The 25,558-nt window shown below is 34.3% G+C and overlaps 2 protein-coding genes across 5 annotated transcripts; one reads left to right on the top strand and one right to left on the bottom strand.

Annotated features, from left to right (window-relative positions):
• Positions 1 to 1,614: 1,614 nt before the first annotated feature.
• On the top strand, positions 1,615 to 3,412 carry LOC148958135 (uncharacterized). The gene is made up of 2 exons (XM_089113405.1): positions 1,615 to 2,087; positions 2,524 to 3,412. The coding sequence occupies exons 1-2, from the start codon at positions 1,846 to 1,848 to the stop codon at positions 2,732 to 2,734; spliced, it is 453 nt and encodes a 150-aa protein (XP_088969531.1). The 5' UTR covers positions 1,615 to 1,845; the 3' UTR covers positions 2,735 to 3,412.
• Positions 3,412 to 20,731, bottom strand: LOC135695686 (uncharacterized). 4 transcript variants are annotated; one of them, XM_065214948.2, is made up of 11 exons: positions 19,526 to 20,731; positions 17,617 to 17,668; positions 17,239 to 17,302; positions 13,238 to 13,550; positions 12,138 to 12,225; positions 11,244 to 11,366; positions 10,087 to 10,209; positions 9,460 to 9,870; positions 8,018 to 8,434; positions 6,446 to 6,680; positions 3,412 to 5,685 (listed from the first exon to the last, which is right to left on the bottom strand). In XM_065214948.2, the coding sequence occupies exons 3-11, from the start codon at positions 17,283 to 17,285 to the stop codon at positions 5,289 to 5,291; spliced, it is 2,154 nt and encodes a 717-aa protein (XP_065071020.2). In that variant the 5' UTR covers positions 17,286 to 17,302; positions 17,617 to 17,668; positions 19,526 to 20,731; the 3' UTR covers positions 3,412 to 5,288. The 4 variants fall into 4 exon arrangements, with proteins under 4 accessions (XP_065071020.2, XP_065071017.2, XP_065071011.2 ...); XM_065214945.2 differs by lacking the exon at positions 17,617 to 17,668 and having other exon boundaries at positions 19,526 to 20,729; XM_065214939.2 differs by lacking the exons at positions 17,239 to 17,302; positions 17,617 to 17,668; positions 19,526 to 20,731 and adding an exon at positions 14,244 to 16,000.
• Between the last annotated feature and the right edge of the window lie 4,827 nt (positions 20,732 to 25,558).

Below are 25,558 nucleotides of genomic sequence, written 5' to 3'. Positions count from 1 at the left end.
CCCAGACTGGTTCGCATGCTAAGTTCCACCATTCGTTTTGGTACACTATAGTTAAAGTGCTTGGGTACGTTTTTGCATAACCAAAATTATCATGCGTCTGTATACCCGGGTTGAAATGCATAAGATTACCGAAACGCATATGACACCGGCTTGACTTGATAATTTCTTATAAGCTGCATCGATTGAAAATAATTGAGAATCAGTATGTAAAAGTTAACATTTCGCTAAACGTTTAGACAAATAATTTTATCAAAGGGACATTAGAGCGTCGATAACGTCAAGACAGGGTGCTTTACTTCAAAAAGAGCATAGTGAAAAAGTTAATTAAATCAAATATTTATTTGCAAAGCTGCAATCGATTTTAATGGTTAGATTCCTATCATTACTATTCATTTATAGCAGCTGATGGACTATGTACGCTACTTTACGTCAAAACACTTAGCATGCACTGTATTCATGCTAATCAAAACTCAGTAATTTCACCAGCACATTGCATTGCATAGAACAATGGAAAAGGGCCCTGGTGAAAAGATGATCAGTATAGTAGCACCAGGACAATTCAGCTGAACAACAAAACGGAAGCCAAATAAACTCATTGGCTGTCGTCATTGCAAATGCTGCACGTTCATCTTGCAAAGGTATGATTTTTACAATGCATAGTTTCGCTTAGTTCATGCTTAATGCAACTATCAGGCAACAAACAATGACTAGGAAACGATGTGACACAAATTTTACCAATAATATACACAAAGAAGATGGAAAGGCTTGTATCTCTTTGCTATCAGGCTATAGGTTTATAAGATTAACCAATTTTACGAATCTTATAATTTTGGGTATATACTTGTTTTATATTATATTGTGCTTGGGTTATAGCCTAGCGTTAAGATAGAAGAATAAACAATTAAACAATTTGCTGGAAGTTGATAGAAAGAAACCAAAACATTTAAAAAGCAATATTCAGGCCTTCTTCTGATGAGTGTTATGGAGAAAGATCTTTTTTGCTTTAATGATTTGGAAAAGAACCCTTCCTTGAAGTAGACCAAACAAGAATGTTAGCAGCTTCTGGCGGATGGCAGTTAGAATTAACTTCTATCGAGATAAAATGAATTACAACAGTTTTCCGTATCTGAGAAAGAGTAAAATACTAGGACAGTCAGGGAACAAGATATTTAACAAAATTCTAATAAACCACGTTTTTTTAATGTAGAGTCTTTTTTACTTTTCAGTTCGTCTCAAGAATTAGGAAAATGTTCCTGATACATCTGCTTTTTGCATTGACCTTCAATAAAGTCATGACTGTTGATGATAATAAACATTCGGTGATGTTTGAAGTGATACAAAACCCAACCAACGAACAGACAAGCATGTTCCACAAATCATTTCACGAATGTAGCAGAAATGGACCATGCAATTTTGTTGCAAAGAATATAACAACACACAAATATTATACATACAACAAAGAAGATGATATTCCTCAAGACCGGAAAATGCTGATAATATGGAAACGAAAATGTACTTTCAACATTTTAGTTCTTTTTTTTCTGGAAGAATTTTCAAGATTTATGTTAAACTTACATATATAATTGAAGGATGACATCTTAACTATTGAAAAAAATCAATTGACTGGAAGGGGGAAAAGTCTCCTTCAGTCTATACCATAAAGATTTTTTTTCTCATTTTTTTGTATTGCCTCTAAAACTATGCTAATTTTGAAAAGGTGATTGTCTACAATTTGCTTCTAATATATTCAGGTGTGAAACCATTTTAAAAAGGTCGGTTTTTTACACCTTGAGATTTTTAATGCATTCTAAACACTTTACCAATGATTTTGTTTCCTTCTTTTAAATGAAAGGAAAGTATTCCTGTCTTGATTGGCGATACGACTCTGCAATGATTAATGGGATATACGGAATATCAGATGATGACGGAGTTGAATTCAACGTTTACTGCGACTTCATATCAGAACCAAACTCTGTATGGACCCTGATCGAATCGTTCTCTTTGGGTAAAAATCATCTGTTCAAAGACTGGCCATTCAAAATTGATTTCTCTTACAGTGAAGATTCTCCAAACTGGAGCAGTTACAGGTTAAACCTTCTTACCATTGCATTTTTGTTCATCGCGACAGGAAATTGTTATGAAAGGAAGAAGAATAAGATTGTCTGAATTCTACTCCTTAACAATGCAATGATACAATGCAATGTGTGACTTCTAATCATCATTTGCATAGTAAAAATAATGATAATAATCATAAAACAAACAAAAATACATATTTGGTGTTGAATAAAAACAAGTTTAGAAATTAATTGGGAAATGCTTTCTACGTTTGATAGAGGTTTAGGTAAAGGTATTTATACCAAGCCTTTATCAAAGCTGTGATTTATAGAACAGGAGGGTTCGAAGGTGCTTCAAGCTCTTTACGATCTTTGATCACTAGTCGGATTTAATAATAATATTCTCGCACATACTAGAGCATTAAGAAAAAATGAATATGCTTCTTAATCTATATTTTCACATTTTTAGACTCAGCAAGACAAGGATCGAGAAACTCAAGTTAAGATCAACCCACTGGAGAGCAACATGCAGCTTCGATGTTTTTGGCATTGATTATCGAGACTACGTCAGATTCAAACTTTCTGCATTTGATCCACTTTGCTGTTATATACATGCATCCCCCAAACTTGTCGAAATTGTAAACATTAGAGGGGTACAGCACTACGGAGCAATTAGATGATTTTTGGCAACCTGAAGGAGAACATTTTCACATTGACCCTGCAAAAAATATCAATTTTTTGCAAGCAAAGGAAGGACCCGTTAACAGTGAAGATTATTTTGGATACTATGGATCCCGAAATGCAGCTTTTCGATGCACTGCCACCACTCAACATTGGATTGGAATGCACTACCCTTGACTTATTTGCCACAGTAATATGGTATGATTCAATTAGAGTCGAGATTTTGAATTACTGTCGTGTTCCCGCAAATCACAGTGTAAAATATGTAAAAGCTAGCAGCTATCTTCTAAAAGCTTTCAAAACCTCTATGAAAATTTACTACTTTATATATGCAGACAACAAGAAGTTAATGTAAACGCTGTACGTAAAATTTAAGCCACACGTAAGACATTCTTTATGCATCATCAAATTATAATATTCAAAAACAAATGCATTTAATTTTTAGTGAGACAAAGCCATCGTAATAATTTAATTTATACACTGTTACACATATGGAGTAAGTTACATTTGTAATTGATGTTGGCATAATATTATGTGACACCTTCACAATGTTCATGTTATGATACATTTGGCTGGTATCATGGTACATCTGCGCATGAATAATTCGACTGCTCTGTAATGAAAAGAACTCTCGTGGGCAACAAAATGCCAAATGTTTAACAAAGAGATTTTTTGGCTTTTCCCCGATAAAAATTTTAAAAAATCTGAGAACTAGAAAATTGGGTGAAAATTTGTGGCAAAAGTTATGACAAGGCGCAAGATTTGTAACTGCAAAAACCCCACCACAACAAAATATTTAAATATCTGCTAAAATTCGATGAAGAATAGCCAATGTTTGTATTAATGACGTCATAAAAAGAGTCCCCGAAGAAAAACTTTGAATGAAACTTATGTTCTCAAGGTTAAGTTAGGAATCTTGAGTACCCCCAGTTGACATGTGTTACATATAAAACTGAGGGTGTGCGTGTATAAAGTAATTCACATTGTTGCCTTGCTTGTTCTTTCATCGTGTGTTGGTAAGCGCTACAGAAAATCTACCAAAGATAATATTTCTTTATAAGATTGGTAGAACATGAGAAATTGAAGCAAGCAAAAATAAAATCTAATATAAGTTATTTTTACAAATTCACGCGAAGTAGTTTTGTAAGAAATAGCACATATAAGGACATTTTTACCATATTCGGTAAGACAATAGTTGACAATTTTGGTCATGCGCAACCACCTTGGTTATGGTTTTGATTTTGATTGTAATCTGAAGAACTGACGTGAACGCGAGTATCGCGAAACTGAATTAATACATACATTGTTATCGTAAGGAGCCTAGTATCTGAAGAAATAAACAGTACTCATATATCGAATTACAGAACCTTGAGATTAATTTGCTTTTGCTCTTGGATATGGGCCTAACAGCTTAGAGTACAAAGGAGATTTCCCCAAGCGTGCGAAGTTTTTAATAAGTTTCAAAATATGGTAATGCAATCCTAGCAGAAATCACAAAAAATAAGTTTTTAGTAATGTATAAATTTTGCTCCAATTTATATTTTATAATAAGTTTTTTAAATCTTTCTACAGTGCTTAATATGGATTTATAATGCACGTTATCTTCTATATTAAGTCGAAGTATATATTCGTAAAACATTGTTTAACGTCCCCAGTAAAGATATGATCTTTCAAAACAACCGTGTTACTTAAAGTCATATCTTAAAAAGCGGCAGTTTGGTCACCAGTGTGCCCATCTTTGTTAAGGGACACAATCGACCCACTTGCCTCTTACTCACGGGGCTAAGCTACACAAAAAGCTGTTAAACAAGCCAAAACCTTTCGATGGCCGAACACATTATGGTTTATACCAATCTCTCCTACCTTTATTATCTACCTAACTACAGAGCTACACAACTATTATTCATGTTCTGTCTTGCATTAATCAGTATGCAAAAGATTTTGCTGATGGCAATTTCTTTAGTAAAAGATGTCTGATAGATAAATGCATGGCCGTCGCGAGGCAGGCCTTTTTTGGAGGGGGGGGGGGGGGGGTGGTGTTTGTATTGACTAGGAGTTTACCTGATAAAAAAATAAATGCCTGTTTTTTTTCTAGTTGCTGACACAAACTTCTGCAATACATTTTGTCAATCTTACTCTATAGCGTGTAATTCATAACAACTCTATTAATGTTATAATAACGGACCTTTCCAACCCTTGAAATCTTTTATCCGTATGGGCACAGGATATAGTCGCAACACCCCTAGCAAAATGAGATGATTATTGAATCTCTATCTACGAAAATCCTCTATCTACAATACCAACAACGTCAATCATCCCCTCTTCCCCTAAGAACGACAAATGAGATTAGGAGAAATCTTTCCTTGAGTAACTCATAAATAATATGTCTTGACTATCAACATTGTTCAAATGGTAGGGGAAGCAAAAAGTAATTTGTTGGAAATGAAATACAAATACAAATCACAAAATAGATTGTTGGTTGTTCCTAGTATTTTTAGCAAGCATCATACATAGTGTAATGATAAACTTAATTATCTCAGTTTGGTTTTATCTTTATCGCAATCCCCCAAACCAAAGCTGGGTTGTACTGTTTTGCCTCTCAGTGCATCTAAATTTTGAGTTACAGTTATCATAATAACCAAAATTGTCCTCACTTGAAACACTTTCCAGCTTAAAGGCGCCAGGATATTCAGGCTGGCTTGAGTCTGTATGAAGAATGGCATGATCTTGTTGCCAAAATGGAATCGATATATCTTCTGCACTCTGTCCTCGTATATTCAAAAATTCAACAATTGCATGGTTTCCGGTGCCTTTATAGGTCAATGGGTTAAGCTGAGTAGTGTTGACTCTTAAATAGTCACGGTAATCAATTCCATAGTCAGGAAAACTGCATGTAAACCTCCAATTCGACGAAACAGTAATAAGTTTCATCATTTTGGATTTTTGCTGCCTGCAAGAGAAAAATGTAAAGCTCAAAATAGTATCGAATTTTTCAGATTTGCATCCACGGGTATTGAAATTTGGCAAATTACAGAACAGCTATTAAGTAAAAAGTTACAATTTTCTATTGATGTTTGAGCCAACTTTTATGCTGTAGATCTATACGAATTTATTGTATACTTGGCAGGCTAATCGCACTTCAATCATTGACAATTTATGAGGTAAAAGTTAACTTCAATTTCCCTTCCATTACCTTGTTAAATCGTTAAGCACAAATGAAAGGCTTGTTCAATTGTTATCACTTTTATGATTTCAGCTATGTTTAACCGTATGGTCTTGCCCGCGCTTTTCTTATAGTGATTTAACTATGATCAATATGCGTTGTCATGTGCCAGTTACATGTTGTCACAATGTTGTCACGTAAGGATTTCTATGTTAAACACTAGGCGCTTTGAGATATAATGGACTGTGTTCAGCAATGAATCATGTCTTGCCCTTAGAAGCCTGCTAGGACGCACATGAACTGCTAGCCTAGTTGAATATGACAACCCCTCCCTTATCCACTAAGGAGTAGTTATAGGCTGGCCACACTAATGCGTTAATCACTTTACTTAACAGAGCTAAAAGTAGGAGATGACCAGCAGAATTTTAAGCTTTATGTAAAAAATATTCGATAAAAAATTCATTCGGGCCACATTTATAGCTTTAGCCTATAAATGAAAAATGTGCTTCATGGAATTTTTTTATGAGAATATGAAGCAGTTTTCTACCTATACATTCCCCATTGAAAGTTATTCTCATTTAAAGGACGGTCGAAGTAGAACGGCACTGTTTTGAAATATTCCAAATTTTCCAAAGAGTAGGAGGCGACTAGAGTCCACGAGGAATTTTTCTCTGATGTCATGTCACAGTATACATTGAATGCTGCATTATGTTCATCAAGAATTGTGTAGATGCCATTTCTTCTCTCTCCAAATGCAAACCAATCATTGCAAGAGTAGAAACCTTTCAAAGCAAAGTAAAAGGGTTACTTTTTATGTGATTGACCGGCTCAGTTTTGGCTTCATCGACAAACACACTTATATAGAGCATAAGTTATGCTATAAATAGAATAATGTTCTATCAAGAAGAAAAATCACCAAAGCTAAACCTGAATCATTTTTTAATGTCTTGTGTATTAGATACGAACTTTACAAAAAGTACTTTCAGCGAATAAGCTACTTAGCATTGAAAATCACATTTTGCTAGCAAAGAAACAATATTTTACTATTTTTTGTGCTGTAGAAAAGAAAACCATACGGCCAATGTCTCTACAGGAATAAAAACATTTCTGTTGTGCAAATTTATTCCTGCATTAAGACTTTTATTGCATACAGATTAGGCCGTGATAGGTGGAAGTTTTTTACCTTATTCTTAAAACCAGTCTTGCAGTGCTGATAATACTCTAGGTTTCTAATGCTTCATCTTCTACATAATATCATAGCTTGCTAGTGTATTTACTAGAAAAACAAAGCTATTAGCGTCCTTGTTCAGTGAAATTTACACGAGTTTTCAAATCTGAAAGTTTCACGTGAAAATTATTGCAGCAAACATATGCATAAGATTATCACAACTATGGCTTGAGAAAAATGACAAGAGAACGATAATGCACTTTTATAAAGGTTTAAATACACAATTAAAAACACCGTATCGCAAATAAGGGGTAATTTCGATGGGCATTTGGTGGCAGTATAGACAATTTATGACAGTAATAATCGAAGTTCATTTTTTTATAAATACAACGCCGTTACACTTCATCCTTCGATCTTCAATAAACTGTATGCTGCTACAAGGGATTATGCCAAACGTTTATAACATATAATTAATCTCTCTTTCCAAGTGCCAAAAACCTACTAATTAGATTTAAATTCTAATTGGATGATTTGTGGGATAACACTTAAATCAGCCAACAAATGCTGAATACGCAACAGGCACCTAATGTCAGTATTTGAGATTATTCCATGGTTTGTTTACAGGGGAAAATGCAGAGATATACAGTAGAATGGGAGTTGAGGAATAAGATTTTTGCAAAGTAGTATAGCTGCTGCAAAGCAATGACATTGAGTTCCTTGTTTTGGAGACAAAATCCTTTTCTACTTAAGATTCTTGCAAAATTTCGGATTAAACAATGAAAGATTCTTAAAAGATCCTTCACCAAAAAAGTCTCGTAATACTGCTACAATACTTCTGTACCTGAAATTCAAGATTTTGATGGAAGGTGATATTCCTTTGAAAGCATCTGTGTGAGACAGAAATCATTTCTAAAATATATATTGCTCAAATTAAAGATATAGAAAATTTACCTTCGTAAACGTGAACATCGCAAATTTGTAGTGTTGTTGTTCTGTTTGCAAAAATTGTTACATATCTTCCAACCAATGGTTTTGGGCATTGAAAGGTCTTTGTTCCATTCTTATTTACATGCCCGTCAGTGACACAAAATTGGTTCACATTTCTAAAACGGGAAACCCAATCACCAACACTAATATTAAACGGTAAAGGATTCTCCCAATAGAAACCAACTTTCAAAACTATGATATTAACTGAGGCTTTTCTCCTTAAGTCCACACTCCACCAAGATTTTCCAATTGCCTCAGAGGAAGGAGTGAGCGACCGAATTTGGCCAGTAGTGTTACCATACGTTGAGAATGAATCCAAAGTTGTGCCATCGATAGTCACTGTTTTTGACTCGTTGATTGTTCCACTGTATGCCACATTAGCTTTTAAGAAAGGAAGAAATTAATATAATTAGTAATTAAAGCTGCAAAAAGACAATTATAGTTAAAATTTTTAATTGTAACCCAAAACTGCGCTCCTAATATGAAAGAAGTTTAACGCAACCACACTGACTTTTGAATATCAAAAGTGAAGAAAGCCTAAGAAAAGAAAGCTTTTGGCCATTGATCATTTGTTTTATCCCTATCTGCAAAATGTACACGAATGAGTACACGAATGCGTCAAAAGGGAAGGATTTTCACGCAATCTCGTTCAATCTCAACCCAGGTTGATGTTTTTCCGTAAAAAGGAAACGATTTTATAGAACTTGCGTTTGGTCTCATTCCGGTTTGAGGTCTTTTTGTGTAAACAGTCGCGCAAAAAAGAAAGGATTTTCTAGCGGTCTCATCCTTATCAAATTTTATTGTGACAAAAGCAAGAAATATATGCGAACAGCTCGCTATATAGCCTTTGATAGCTTCAACGCTTATTATCAAACTTTGCAGTTATTTTGAATTTGGAAACATGGTTAATTTATTTGCCAAAAAAACTAATTGCAATTGTAATAAAAAAAAAGCAAAGAACCCGTACACTGATATATCGACTGGAGAAAAGTTCGGATTTGATATTTAATTATTTTATTGTCTAAGGGCAATGTTTTTTCGAGAAAAAAATTTGAATAAATTACTGCTTCGTCAATCTAGAAATTCAATAAGAGAGCACATTAAAAATAAATCGCCTACTTGTCAGAATCATACTTTTTGCCTTGTCTTCGGTATCATAAAATTTTTGCTATTGTGTAACCTACGATTTCAGATTTTATCAGTATGTTTTAAGAAAAAATGTTTTGATCTTTCTCTGTAATTGAATCGGTTGAGTGATTTTGACGAATAAGGACATCAATATTATACTTGAGCCTCTATTTCGCTACTGCCTCACTTACCGGACGCTTCAACAGAGGTAGTAGCGAAACAGAGGCTCATGGAGTAAGTCTACATTAATATATTGAAATTTAAAATAGAATATTTACCTTCATAGACCTCAACTTCACACACTCTCAAACGAGCATAACGGTATGTGAAGACAGTAACGTATTGCCCATACAACGTTGTTTGGCAAACGAGCATGCGTAATTTTCTGTATTCGATAGTCACGTTCTCTACGCAAAGTCGGTTATTCATTCCTCCATTGCTATAGTCGTTACCAACGCTGACACTGTGCAGAACACCACCAAAAATATATTGAAAAATGACGATAATGCCTTTGACAGCAGCTTTTCTGTTGAGATTCACTCGCCACCAAGGTTTCCATTGCTTTAAAGTAATAATGCAAAGATTTTCACGCACTATGCGATTACCATCGTTAGCCACGCTAGAGAGTATTCCAGGATCATCAGTCGATGATTGACTCGATGCCTTGTTATAAGCAATGTTGCTGATGCCTACGAAATTGTATATTGCACACATTTGAGTATAGAACAGAGAAAAACTATTGCCTACATATTTTATAGAAAGGTCACTGTTCGTTCCTAAAGTTTGGACACATTTTTCCGCCCATGTATTATCTAAATAGGTCCACAAATCCTATAGGCTAGAACGTGATTGTATTTAAAAATGTAATTCAAAACAAATCGAAATAATTATTTTTATTTCTTTACCTAGCCAAGATTTTGTTTTCCCAAAATACCTATGAAACGCAAAGCAGGAGTAAGATCCGGTTGAATTCTGACAGATTTGGCTAATGATGCAGTTTTGTAAATTTTCTTTGCATTCATCGATGTCTGAAAAAAAGCGTTCTATCAAATTGAAGTTGCGACCAAAGATTATATTCAGATTCAAAGTTAAGTTGAATTCCTTGTTTTAAAGGCTTTGATTTAAAAGATCTTATAAGCTTTACAATCGCTTCCTTTTTCACCAAAAAAAAATTTCAGATTAAAATGAATTAATAAAACAATCAGTCAAAGGAAGAAAGTGGAACTGACAATTAAACTCAGCGCACCTAAGTTACGACAAAACATGGTTATCTACAATTCGAAGCAGTGTTATTCATGTCAACAAATACATATGATATGTTATTGTCTCATTTGGCTATTAGTCTCGTAGTTATTCGCAATCACATTTTAAGTGAACGATACTATGCGTGAATCAAACATTACAGATAGAGCCAGAATCAATGGTACATCTTTATAACTTTGCTTACTTGTTCTTGGCTCATGGTATAACACAGTTTATGGTAAATAAACAATAAGTACGTTGTTCGATTATGATCAAGGAGATTCCCAGACAAAAATAAAAACATAGAAGCTAAACTTCCGTGCTCTGATATTCAAGGAGCTTCCGTGCTCTAGAAAAGTTCCAATTCTATTTCACAAACAATGCCTTTTAATATTTTAGATAATGGAAGCGGATAGCCCATATTGGAGAGTGCTAGATCATGGCATAGCTAAAATTTCATCTTCCTTTGTCAACCCTTCTGTAGATAGTCCGGTTTTGAACTAGTCAACCAATAGCATAAGAGAGGACAGACGTTTTAAGAAGATTTTTAAAATAATTTTATACAGTCCTGCTAAATCTGGGAACCATAACATCGATTTTCAAGAAAAAAGGAAGAACGTTTTGTTCGAGTGATTTTCCTGATATTTTCCTAAACTATCGGAGTTATTATCTAATAAAATTTATGTTCGGTAACAGAAACGAAACAAAAAGTTTCCTATTGGCTTGTCATGTAGATAAAAAAATGCTAGGTGATACTGCTTGTCAACATGATATGCTGTGTTTTTGTAATTAAGATAAGTAGTTTTTCTAAAGGGAATACCTTTACAAATGCTGCCATTTCCTTGAAAACCCTGGTTGCATTGACAAGAAAACGACCCGACGCTGTTTGAGCATTTTGCATTTTGGTGACAATTATGAGTACCAGTTGCGCACTCATCTATTTCTAACCACAAAAAGATTGCTGTTATACTATAATCAAACTTGAAGAATGTTGTTAGGATTTTGTTCAATGAAAAAACAAGGTATTCAAGCAGGTAAAAGATCTCTTGAGAAATCAATAAAAGACCATTTCAATACAATAATACAAGACTATGAACTTTGCAGTAACATGAAGTAAATAAACGTAAAGCAAGTTCTAATTTCAACAGAATTCAAATAAAAGCATCTAAAGCTATTATAAAATTAAAAAGACAGATATCAAAAAGGCATTTATTTTCAATTGTACAAATTAAAATCGCAAGGCAATCAACAAACAATAAAGATATATTAAAATTGAATCTAGTAAAATAATCTCACATGGATTTCAAAATCTGACTTAGAAAAGAAAGATTAGACAAAAATAAAAACATAGAAGCTAAACAGAGAAATCGATGAGTATTCAAGGAGCTTACGTGCTCTAGAAAAGTTCAAATCTTGTTTCACAAATAATGTCTTTAAATATTTTAGATAATGGAATACGCGGTTTACATCATGTCATAGCTAAATTTTCATCTTCCTTTGTCATCCCTTCGGTAGATAGTCCGGTTTTGAAAAAGTCAACCAATAGCATAAGAGAAGACAGACGTTTTAAGAATTACAGTACATACGAACCGGTTAATAGAATAAAATGGCATTTTGCAAACATTCTTATTCCGGCAATAGGCTTGATAATATTTTAGTGTATCGATGATATCTTGGATTTTAACAGGATTTAAAGTACTAAAAAACTACTAACCAACACACTGATAGCCTGGGCACGAGCAGGTATCATAACATTTATAACCATTGGAACATTTACCAAAGGTTTTGCAGTTACGTCCAATCTGTGTATAAACATAAAAATTTGCAGTTATTCAGAGACCTTTGTAGTATTATAATACAGACAGTGTGTCAAGAGTGACTGCAGTGTAAAGGCCGTCAAGTACTCTCCACCAAAGCAAGATGAAGCGGGTTTCAATTTACACTCAAAAATTTCAAAAGCCAGGCTTGAAAACTCAAAGATTAATTTCTTAATTTCTTCAATTTTGAACCTGGATTCCGAAGGTAGTTTCTAGGACACTGAGAAGCAGTTTTTCTGAAGGAGTACCCTTGTCCCCTTTTTCTCAATGTTACCAAATCTAGTGATTCCTACACCTAGAATTCACGCAAACTGGTGGCGTCCACTACTCTGCTTGTAAATTGGGTCTTATTAAGGACTCAAACCATTGCCCCTTGGCTTGGTAGACCAACGCGACCCTAATTACTGAGTCATCCTCATACCTAGGGGTCTAGTTTCTCCATTTCAGCAGAGCTATTACTGCTATGAATTCTTTTGTTGTTTTCATTATCATACGGATTAAAGTACTCAATGCTACCTTGCGAGAACATTTTCTGCCTTATTCTTTATCAAGGAATGAACCGCTATTTGGCAGTTGTTTTACAAGAACTGTCGAAAAATATGAACGCTGAAATTGTTCGAAACGTTCATGTGTCACGAGACAGGTATATTACAAAAAAAGGATGAATCTATGCCTCAAATCCATGTCACTATAGTAAATTAAATATCATGAATGACACAGCATATTACCTATGATGCTTTGTATTCGTATGAATTCTATCAACTCCGCCCACCATATATGGCCGCTTACACAGCCAGGACAGCCCACAACCGATTGCATAAAGCTACTTAGAAAGTACCAAACTTTTAACCAAGTCTTAATCATAGCTATTTTCGTAAGCAATTATACTTTCCAGCAAATATTTCTTCTGTTTGCTTTGAATGGAAAAAAGTGTTCAACTTGACTTGAAAAAAATGTGTTCATCAAATCCAAGGAAGCATAAAGACCTTTAACTTACCAAGGTTTCCGTATAATTTGTAGAAAGATATTTCCATTTTTGTCTATAATATGTCTGAATGGTGTCTTTTGGGTCTTGATCAGATCTGAAGTTTAACTCGCAAATGCTTTCGTCTTCATTTATGTTAATAGACTTGCATTGATGGTTCATGATGCAGTTAGATTTGCAGCTTTGCTCGTCCACGCCGTCCAGTGTACGAAACGTCGCTGCTAACGACCTGTCCTGATGTAACACCGAGAAATTTCCAAATACCGCACAGGATAAACGCAAGATTTCTCCATTTATTGCCAAGTTCTTCACGAAGATCAGAGCCCTAGTAAGTAATTTAGATATATTTAAAAGTACCTTTTGCTACCTAGCTAGCAAGTCAAAGTATCAAGGCCTTTGATATAGAATTCCCCAGGGGCAGATCCAGCAAAAAACTTGATTGAGTTCCAGGCCAAGGCTAGGGAATTTCAGATAATGCATTGATCATTGTACATAAGACAACATTATTTTTCATATTTATGCATTTTGACACCATTGATGGGGGGTGGGGGGGGGGTTGGGTAGGTACTATCTACTCACTAAATCTAGATTCTAGATTTCTTTCCGACAAAAAACAGTGCCTCTGTGAGAATTTTTTGAACCCCCACCCCCCCTTTCTCAATACCCTTTGTTTGTTTTGGATGCCACAGCAAAGTTTTTTCCTTTTGTTTTGCTCGCAATTTGTTGTTTTGCCTCTGTAGACACCAGCCTATTCGTCAAATTATGGTGTTCCGTCTGAGCATAGGTTTTCCGTGCCATTAAAAACTGCAATTTAAAGCAAAGGTAGTTAACACTCCTGGAAAATTAACGATATCTCCTGGTTTTATCTCAAATGTTTAATAATCTGCTAGAATGCTGCGATGATCGTCAGTATAAGACATCTGCAGTCGCCATTTCGAATTCAATTTTTGGCAGTTTCACGATAGAACAGAAACAATAGGTAGCCAATTAACTACGGGCCATTGTAAAGCTCTCTTACAAATATGGTATCATTTTCGAGTTCCAGATGCTGTTTTGACTGAGTTCCATCCGTGTTCCAAACAAAAAGTTCATTGTTTCAATTCATTCACTTCCGAGGCACAAAATGTTTATTTCCGAGTTCTGGGATTGACTGCTGTTGTCCTCCACAGCGTCTGGAAAATCGTTTCCAAATCACGACAGAGAAGAAACTGGCAATTTTAAAATTTTGAAGAGACTGTGATAAAACTTAGAATTTTAAGGTTTCAATTTTTAAATTTAAATATTACTTGTTTCAGGCAACACTATTTTTAGCTGTATGTTGGAAAACTGACTGAGTTTTGTGCACCAAGGAATTCAATCTGGATCCGCCTCTGTTCCCGATCTTAACTCCTGAGACAATTTAACATTTAGCTGTTCAATTTCTTTAACCCCTTAAACATGATTTCCTTAAACAATTTAAAGCCAATTGTGAATAAGAAATGAGCTACCCGTAGTATCAGAAGACATATGTATTCATCAAATTAAATCTGCCTCCCATTTCATCAATACCCCATCAGCTACTAGCCGAAAAATGTCAACGGCATCTGATAGAAATCAATCAAAATATTCGTAACGAGTTAGAATCTTCAAGATCGATAGAATACTGATTTCACAAGTAATGGCTGGAATGATCTTCAGTATACAGCCTTATTATATAGATATATTTGTTACCAGACCAATTCTATGAAAGCATGCATATATCACTAGTTGCGTTAAGTCTGGTTGAATGTCACAAATGTAATAAGTCAAGTAGTAGTAAGGAATCGCTTTAATGCTGTAACGTTTTGTTATGTTTTATATATAAATACATAAATCAATGATGTATCTTTACTGCCTAAACATCCGCCTCGATCAACACAACAAACCTTGTGTTTCAAAAAATACAAACCCTTTTATTTATAAAAGTGCCAGCATTCCAGCACTCGCTTAAAAGACTTTATGTTACCACAGAGGAATGCTCAATAAGATGTCAAAGATCTCCTTTTCATGGAATACCTAACTTCTTATGCAAAAAGTTTCTTTCTTTCAGTCTAGAAAGGTGCCTTTTATTTGTTAATTTATAGACGAGACACAAGCTATAGAATATCGTTATCTAGAAAGACAATATATTTTATATGATTACATTTCTACTAGTAGTAAAGATTTAAAAAGGCATTATAAGCAACCAAATTGACAAACCAGCTGCCCTAAAGTCAAGAATGCAACGGATAAATGGCATCATCGGCATCAATGGAAGTTGTCACTATTCTTATCAATAGAGTATCTCGTAGTTTGCGACGCCATGATGGAATCCTATTGTTCGATAACTAGACTAAAGCGCCAAATGGGGCAAATCAGCAAAAAATTCATTGTGGATACAAGCTGTTATTTCATTATTTTGACGTAAAACTTCTTTAGAATGGAGAAAATTTTTTAAGAATGAAAATCTGAATTTCGTTAATTAACAACGGACCTTGTTAAAACTGCAGAAGAATTAACAAAGCTCGATGATATGGGCCACCATTATATTTATTGCAGCTTTTGCCCCACTTGAGTCATTTTTACACGCGTAGACTATTGGCCATCAGTATATTGACAAGCCTGACACTGTGCTCATGCTATCAGTAATTAGCAGCAAATGCTTTAAAATTAAATATAACATAGATGAAATATCTTAATGAAGCTGTCAAGCAGCTTTCAAAGAAGTTGTCAAAAAGAAATTTCAGCCAATCATAAAAATGTGTCCAAAACATTCCAGTGGCCACAGACCGCCCCCCCCCCCCCCCCCCCCGCTTAAAAAAACAATCAGATTTTCTGTTGGAGCTGGTGAAAATTACTACGTTTTAGATTTATTTATCACTTTACCAATGTATTGTAGCAAAGGACGCCATAAAGCTATCAATACATTTTGTCGCCTGTTTCTCAAGAATCTCAACTTTCACAGATAGGTCTATCAAAATTGGGAACACTAAAGACTTGCCGTTAAAGTAATTGTTAGGCAGTATCCTGGTTTTCTTGTGTGTTGAAAAATTTTTGGTAAAAGGTTCATTATACACCGATCAGTTGCCTCTTTAATTCGCGTAGCGTTTGAGACAAATCTGTATTACACAGCTAGTTGTATAGAATAGAGACATGTGAATGCATATTTATTGTTATCGTGATACCAGCAATTGGTTATACATAACATAATATCTTTACAGTTGATATATTTTCTAAACTCTATTGAAAGCAAATATCGTGGTTCCCGTTGCTTAGATTCATTGCCTAATACCTGTTCAAACAAAAACAAACAGGTTGTATGTCTTTGCTGCAACCAGAGCCAACAATCGTAATTGTTTCAACAGCTTTATCTACGTCTCTGGTTCTACAAAAAACCTAGTCTCGAGCGAATAGCTTTTTCACTTATTAATGTTCTATCTATAGTAATTAATTATATGGTTAGTAATTTTTGCTGGTGGAACTGCGAGAAAATTGGTTCATTTGCAAAAGATTCCGAACAAAATTTTTTGTAAAAGCGTCTAATTTCTACTTTTGATAAAAAATAGGTAAATTTTTGAAATTCGTTGCTATTTGCTTTAAAGCATCTAATTAACTTTTATATTTTAATAAACGTGGATATAAACTAATCTTGCTATGCATTTAGAATATTCTCTCTGCAGCTTGACACTTTGTCATTTAAAAATCAAGCTGTCACTAATACTTATGAGAAATTATTGATTTTTGTGATAGCGTCTAGTTAATGAGACTTTTAAAAGTTTTTGGGGTAATTGCTAGTTTATTCTAAATGTCAGTGGTTTTTAGCCTGGATATTTTCATATATCACATTCTTTTAGCAAAGTGTGCATACATAGAGCTTTGTGTAAGCTCAATTCAATACGATGAAACAACTTATTTCAGCAATATATTTGCCACTTTACCTCAAAAAAAGGCCGCCATAATTGCAATACATCATGTTTATTGATCAAAATGTCTGCGGACTTATACATTTTACTTACAAGATTCCAAGTGCAGAAATCTTCGTGACTTTTCCCTGGTCGATCATTTTTCTCGGTTCTTCGGCTGAAAAAGCAATGATGAATTGATAGCTCAGGTGTATTTCAAGCTTGAAACTTTAATACAGCAAACAGCAAACAACTACACAAAGCAGCCAGGCGAAATTTCGTTTAGGTCCAATTAGATACTTTGTTTACAATTTTCTTTAAGCCAATCAGAGCTCGCCAATTTTGTTTGGTTTGTTTACAACTTTCTCAGAAGGAAAAGCACCCCTAGCTGTGGAGGAAAAGCACTACTGGAGTTTGAGGCTGCCAAGAAATTATACTTCAGATAAAATCAACAAAAATTAAAAATATTTAAAAAATTTACTAAGATATTACCGCTGCTTTTGAGTGAATTCCTCGTAATAATCCAGAATTCGCCTCTGAAAGACTGACAAGTTTTAATCTTACATTCAAAAGAATTCAAAACATTTTTTATCATGTTGACAAGTGACTCATGTGATTGGTACTAGAACTCAGAGCTTTTATACATTTTATACTAAAACTGCATATTGAAAAACTGCTCAATGATATTATCGTGTTACTTTAGATTGCCACTTTCCCCTTTTCATTGGTAGAGCCTGATCGTCTTTCCATCTAGCAGTTTTGAAATCTATTTATATAAACATGAAAGCCGCTATTGTGTTGACAGAATAAATTCGTTTTATACTCTGGAGAGTATCTGACATAAAGTTTAAGTATGACTCAAAATGCCTGCTTTTTTCAATGCATATACAATATTATAATACATGTTATTTTCTACTATACTTATCCTAGTTACCAGGGGCGCCAGAACGACCAAGGGGCAAGGGGACGGACTTGAGTAAAAGGGCATGTGAAAAAATTAATTCCCAGCTACCCACAATTCTTTCGTAACTTTCATTTCCTTTCGGTCTTCTGTCGGTATCTTAAAAATCGGCCAAATTTTGGCATAAGAAATTTCTTCACAAGTTTCGAGAACTGTCGTCATATATTAAGCACTACAATCAGGATTTCGTGTGAATCTCAAAGATTTCCTACAAAAGGCCGGCGTCAAGGATACTTCTATGAAAAGGTCACTTTAGCCCCTCTTGTCCATCCTATCAAAAGGCAACAGGGGCGGTCGACCCACTGCGCCCCCCTCTCCGGCGTCCCTGCTAGTTACTATACTACACCTGATGTATGATGACACCCAATGAAAGCGAAAGATAATGACTACCCCATGGCCAATAGACAACTATATACAACTACATTACTAATGATTAAAAACTAATGCTATTTTCAAAGCCGTTTATAATTTTCTGTACCAACAAAAAATATTGTTATCAGAGACATTATGATTTGTTCTATCGACCAAGCAGTGTTATTTTTTGTCATTTGCCTTCATCACGGGCATGGATTTTGTAAGCACAACGTTTTCCAGGCCCAACCATTCATTATTGTAAGTAATACTTTTATTTGAAGATTGCAAATGAATCTAGTTTAAAATATAAATTAAGGCCAACTATTTACGAAAATTGGTTTGTGTCTCTCGTACATTTTCACCATTAACTTGATCAGATCGAATCTAAAGCAAGTTGTTTTTACATTTGGAAGGTTATCGACACACTTTAAATTGCGAGGTATCTCCTTTCCAAAATTGATTCTGTTTAGTAGATCTGCAAATACCGTGAGCAACTGCAAATACGTCTGATAAATGATTCATCGTACTATCAGCTTGCAATAATTTTCAAAACAAGAAACATTGTCTCTGTGTGCAAATTTTTAAGGCCTTTTCATGAATGCTATTTGCCTTATTATTCCATTTTCTATCGTGCAATAACCAATTAAAGGGACAATAGCTAAACTGAGAAATAGCGAATGTCTTCATTAACAATTTCAGCTTTTCGGTACAAGAAAGTTGAAATACGGGTTTGAGCATTGATGGACAAACTGGTTTAAAAAACGTTCTTATTTCTAATCAAGATTGATGTCAATTGAAATCTTCAAGCTGGATCTCACTCATATGTATATAAACTCTTTCTTTGTTTGCCCGAAACAGAATGAGGTGACATTTCTTCATCAAAGTTATATAGTACTCTTGAAACCGCGTTGATGCTAGGTCCGCATCTCCATCAAATCTTAGTATTACGTAGATGCCTTAGTTCAAGCTTTGCAATGATCAAGATAAAAAAGGATATATAATTTCGATTAGGCAAAAACTATTTTAAAATCAACTTCATACGGACAAAATCTTGGAATGGCTAGAAGGGCGCCAGAAAAATCTTACCCGAAGTTCAAAGTTTTCTTCAAATCACCTCTACCTTTGCAACATAAACATACTGGTGCTGTGGCCAAATAAAGAATTGCAGTAGGTTGAAGTCAAGGACTTAAAAATGTTCAATCACGAATATTGAATGAAAATTAATATTTCAAGTCTTTCTATAAAAAATGAAGCCAGATTAATAAATGCTTGAAAGGGCAGCAATGAATAATTTATCTGTTGCGTGTTTAGATACTTTAAACGCGTTTTTTTATTTTGTGAACAATCCCTATTCAAATTAGCCTGGGCCTGGCCAAGGCCGAACCGTATGCCCTGGCTCTTTGTTTCTCAGTATCTGGCCACGTGACTTGCCTGACTAAACAACTGCAAAAGAAGCAAGCTGAGATCAGTTTCTTTCTTTTCAAAGCTTGATCCTCACAGCCAAAAATGGCAGCAATCTTCCATTACCATGGTAGATTATTGGTTGTTACAGCCACCCAATTTATCTTAGGCCAAAGATTGCGCCAAAAGAGAGAGAAAATTGTTTTAAATCAGGGAATGCGGTCAGGGAATGCATTCCCGGAAACGAGATGCGCTGCAAACAATGGTTGCTATCCATGATCCACTGGATTGCCTGTAAGCCTCGGTTCACAGGCGATAACAGATCAACCCCGCTGCCCGTAATATCAAGTAATACATAAAACATTATATACTTGAATGGCGTGCTTTAAAACTGAAGCGTTTTTTTTTGCATAATTTTGATCGCTTGCAAAACATCTTCAGCATATGAAGAGAAGTTTAAATGCAGCGTAAAATTTATTGCATCATATTGTACATATATCATATATATCTCTTCAATGCAATTTGCTGTCTAAAACATCATACCTTACTTTTTCAAATGAGTAAGTTTTTCACTACATTCCTGCTTAATAGGATATTCTATAAAACCTGTGTATTTTCGTTATTCTTATATATGAATCAAGGCTTTGAAATTTGACAAATGCAGTTAGACAAGTAGCACACAATTCAATGTGAACAAAACGCTAGAAATTATATGTATTATAATGTTAAAGCAATAGTAACAAGTTTCGTCACAAAATGGTATATTAAAAGCTAATGCCATATAATCTCATGTTGATTATTTGTAGTTTAATAGTATCTAAAATTATAAATTTGTATTCAGAGGAAATAAGAAAGGCAAGGGAATAAAAACTTGTTTTTCTGAATAGTGCTGAATAGAACTAAGAAAGAGCTTCAGAAAAACTTTCGAAGTATCTGCAACGTTTATGGGTTCTTCTTAGAACGGTAAACAACCAGCACGTTGGCGGAGCGATGGATTAGGCGAAAGGGCCTAGGCCCGGAAAAGGTAGCGCACAAAGGATACTCGTTCTTTCGTGTTTTCTTTAATGATCTAACAGAAAGACTAATTTATAACGTGATCAACACACATAATAACCTAATAACATAAACGGAAGCTAATTAACAGGACAATACGGACGTCACCCTAACTAAAAAACTACTAAAATACATGTTCAGCGGTTTTCCGCCATCATGTTTTTTACAATTCGTCTCCAGTTCTTTCTTTCTGCTGTTATATCTTGCAGGACGGTTGCTCTACATGTTGACCTTTTGCAGGACTTTGACATCACACTACTTGTTGACAAACAATCACATTCCCATAAAAAGGCGTTCGTTAACACAACAGGACTCGACAGACCATAATATATCCAAAAATTATCTTATTTTGCTTTAACGAGTAATAAATCATGTTAACCAGTGGCAGCAAGATGCTCCTCAGGGAGGTTGCACAGTCTCATTTGTTCCTTTGCAAACATAACACTTATTTTATATACACCGTTATGAAATATATTATTGAATAGGTTTTTGGTATCGCAAATTTGAAGATAGCACGAAATAGCAAATATATTTGGGCAATTTTGTGCCATCTTCAAAATGAATTATTGCGACGAGCAGCAACAGAAGAATGGCTTCAAATCTTATTGATTGGTTATATATTAATGTTGTTTGATTAAATATTGTATATAATATATTGTATATTATATATTTTACATTATATATTTTATATTATTTATTTTAAATTGCATATTATATATTATAAATTATACATTACATATTATATATCATATATCATTTATTATAGATTATACATTATATATTATACATCATATGTTATATTGATTATATTGATTTTGTTGATTTTATAATAATGATTGATTATATATTTATTGTTTCGAATTTATTAATGTTGCACAGCCATGCAAGAAGCATTTAAAAACACAGTTAGCGAAGATTCGAAAGAAGCTCAGTTTGCAAGTACTCAAAAGAAGAAAAAGTGCAACGATAATGAATGAAGAATGAACAAATATTGATAAATATTGTCTATTTCATACTCATCAACACCCATAATGATACTGACTTTCAAGAAAAAGAATGCAAATCTTAAACTTGTCAAGGTAATAAGGAAACTCTGTTTTGAATTATTCCGAAATGTTTGCAAGTCTCTATGACTCGTTGTTGTTAGTTTCTGTCTTACTTCGTAGACCCAATGATAGGAAATTGACGCAAATTTTTCTGATAAGTTCTTTTATTCAGTTTTATCGAACAATGTTACCTCATCCTCCACATTCAGCTATATGGCACTGGGCGCACTGGTTTCTTAGATAAAACACATTATCTTTGTCCGAGAGGAAAACCGAAAATACTTTTTCAAGTTTGACAAAGATAATCCGATTTCTGCTTGAAAATTCAGGCGCACTGCAGCTCGTGCGTGAAAAGGTTGTTTGCTGTTTGGTTAATGTAAAATGGTTTAAAACAAAGCAAGCATTTGACTTTGGGTTTTGTGTGGCGCAAGAAAAATGTATTAATTGCCAATCATTTCCGTTTTCCGGAGTTCGTCCTGCTCTGGTGGAGGGGTGAAAAAGTCACAATTTGGTTCAATGGCATATTTGGTGGGTGCACTAGAAAATCAGCCTTGTTTAGTAACAAGGTTAATCCCTTTTTTATGAACAATAGGGATCAAGTTTGTCAAAAGTTTTTCCAAAAATCTTGTTCAGTGCGCCCAGGGCCTGTATGAAGCGGTTTAAAAAAACACAATAGCAAACTTTCTTCCGCTAAGCTGTTCTACAAATTCATTATAGACCAAAGATGTGGCTTTTCAAAAGCAAATAATAACCAGCTTTTCACAAAATCTAAGAACAGGATATTTCTAATAAATGACAAAATTTGTTATTTGAAAAAATTATAAGAGTATGAAAATTATCTGCAAGCTGGTAATTCTGCAAGCTGGTAAGAGTCTAAAATTGTATGCTCAACGAATCTTCAGTTTTTAAATTTTTGGCTCAAAATGCGCTTATTTTCAAAACTACATGCCAATCATTGAATGTTGTTTCAAATATTCTTGATAACTGTTATTTTGTTCGTGAAACTATTGTTTTAAAATAAGAAAAGCTCATTTTGCTTTGCGTTCTTGTATTCTATAAAGGAGCTTTCTGAAGCACTGGAAAGAAGATTGTTGCAGCAAGAATGTGAAAGTTGGAAAGGAAGCATTGAGAGTTGCATAACAAACCGTTTATTCAATCTCTGCAGCAAACCTTACCTTGAAGCCATGGCTGCAGATATTGATGGCTAGCTATTTGATTTAAAATCAAGCAAAACTTAGTTTGAATTAAAATTAAATTTTGCTTTGAGACCCTCTTTTCTTGATATCATATTTGTGAGCAAAGCTGTTTAGACTCCTTTAGAAACATAACAGAAGTGACTGTTTCTAAATCTAATTATGATTGATATCTTTATCCAAATCTTTAATTTAGTACCATACTATAGAATAGACCCTAATGTTATTCCTTTTCATTTGTCACCTTTAAAGGAATAGACTGAAATTGGATATTAGGAAGAAACAAGCTGTTCTTGTTTTAAGGCTACGCAAATCAAGATATCTTTACAAACTCATTAAAGGGCTACCTGCCGTCAGTGGTGTCGTGGCTTCTGTAAAGTTGAATTAAGTTTCTTGGTTCATGAGGTGCTGGATGTTTTTTATGGGTCTTTCCCTATGAGATGGCATTTAAGATGAATTATTTATCCTCAAAGTTGCAGAAAATTGCAAAAGCCTAGAATTTTGGAAAACTTTTCTTAGATCTAATGAAGAGGAATAGAACAATTGATAAATCTAAAATGTCTTTTCATTAATAGCTTAATTCTCAATAGTATCCACATTTTTCCCAAGATTGAAGACACCGTGAATGAGTCAGTGACTATCTTTTAATAAACAGATCACAGCAGATCACGCTCAACGTTATTAGCATCAAATGGAAAAGGTTGACCCATACACAATTGAAACCAGCTTTTGCTCTAAGAAGCATTGAGAATGAATTGTGTCGAATATTTCAAAATAAAGCTCGCTTTCAATTTGTCGATTCAAATTAGTTTCCAAATGGCTTAAGAAACTGTATAGGTTTTCTCGAGCTATATTTCAAAATCAGCTACATTTAGACCGTTAACATTCATTTATCTGTTAACATTTTCATTTTCAAATGCTATTGTATTGGGAACTGTTTTTTATCAATCGGCAACTGTCAAATAAATATAGTAGAATTGCTCTTTGTCACTTTAAGAGTTGACAGTACCGCTGCATCAGTTGCAAAGTGCCGCTGCATCACTGCAAATTTCACCAGGCATCTTTTTCTTTCATTGATTCCTCTTCAAAATTCCTTTCTAGGAAACATTTTCTGATTCACGGGCTGCACATGGTCGAATAAACATAGTCGAGTATCCAGATGAGTTAGTATGAGGGCTCTCTTTCGGGATAACAGTTATCTTATATTTCCCCTCCTGGCAGATGTACCGTCATTAGACTGCTTTACACTATCAGCTACGTGGATTAAACTCTTGCGTAAAGCACGTTTCGGAGTCGTGAGCCTTGGCTATTTTAGCACAGCTAAAGAATTCCATTTGTTTCCCTTCTGCAAGAAATATGCATCCGATGGCCATTTAATAGCAAACCTTGCTTTGCAAAGATATGGCTTTTTAAAAATACCCTTTTATCACTGCTCTGTTCTTTTTAACTGTCTTCGTCCTCACAGATTTAATATATTGCAAGCTCGGTTTGGAAGATGTTGTCTTAAGCATGTTTACACACAAGTATTGACAAAAATTACAGTGGAATGAAAGCGCCATTGGGAGTTCTTTCCTTAAATTCTCATGTGCAACTTTCCAGTTTAAAGGTTCATTGTCCATGAGGATCTTTTCGTCTATATCCTTTGCCGAAAAACATGCGGTAATGGCAATGTTTCCTTAATGAACCAATACAACAAGGCTTAGGCTTTGGGAAAATCTTAAAGCTTTTGGCCATATATGCTGGTTTTGACTAATTTACATTACTCAAAACCAATTTTTTCTTTAGGAGTTCGTCGAAAATTCAAATTTTTGGTTGAATCTGTTCTGGCTTTGCAAAAGCTCTCATAGTAAACATCAACCCATAGCAGTTCAATGAGCAAAGAAATGAGGACACACGGGTATAAACTTGTTTCTTGGCTTCACTCAGATTACAAAATTTCACACTGAATCCTTTAAGGAAATTGCTTGCTCTCCTGTGTTCGATAATAGTCCTTTCATCAGCAAAGATATTTTTCAACTTTGCTTTAAAATATTCTGCTAAGAGTAAGTATTGATGTAGTAATTTGGATTCTTGGTTAATAGCCTGGTATAAACTCGATTACAGTTGACAGTATAGAGTTAGAGCTTAAAAAATGATTTCTACTACTGTTAAATATTTTGTTAGGTATCAACATAAGGCTTTGAAAAAATTTGAATTGAAACCTATCGCTTGAATTTATAGCAGAAAAACAAATAAGAACTGGGTTTTCCTCTCTAAATGTTTAGCAACGAAGCGAAAAATGATATTCAGGAAATATCTTTTGTCTAAAATGTTATTTTCTTTTCTTAAAATAATTTTGTGTCATACAGTTATTTATTTTATGGGGACTTTTCAAAATCTATGTAAATTTAATTGCTAAACCTTTGAATAAATCTAACATACAAGTT

Source organism: Rhopilema esculentum, chromosome 17 (assembly GCF_057945365.1).
Source record: "Rhopilema esculentum isolate cy_ngs chromosome 17, ASM5794536v1, whole genome shotgun sequence".
In the NCBI taxonomy this organism is placed as follows: domain Eukaryota; kingdom Metazoa; phylum Cnidaria; class Scyphozoa; order Rhizostomeae; family Rhizostomatidae; genus Rhopilema; species Rhopilema esculentum.
The sequence above is the reverse complement of the archived record's forward strand: the minus strand, read 5'-3'. Positions and strand labels throughout refer to the sequence as shown.

Bases quoted from the DNA above. Each gene is read 5' to 3' on its own strand.
- LOC148958135 (XM_089113405.1), top strand. From the start codon at position 1,846: ATGAAAGGAAAGTATTCCTGTCTTGATTGGCGATACGACTCTGCAATG. The intron at 2,088-2,523 runs GTTAAACCTTCT...TCACATTTTTAG, and splicing joins CCAAACTGGAGCAGTTACAG to ACTCAGCAAGACAAGGATCG.
- LOC135695686 (XM_065214939.2), bottom strand. From the start codon at position 14,317: ATGAACTTTTTGTTTGGAACACGGATGGAACTCAGTCAAAACAGCATC. The intron at 13,551-14,243 runs GTAAGAGAGCTT...ATTACTTACTAG, and splicing joins TCGAAAATGATACCATATTT to GGCTCTGATCTTCGTGAAGA. The intron at 9,871-10,086 runs GTAAAGAAATAA...ACAATTTCGTAG, and splicing joins GAAAACAAAATCTTGGCTAG to GCATCAGCAACATTGCTTAT.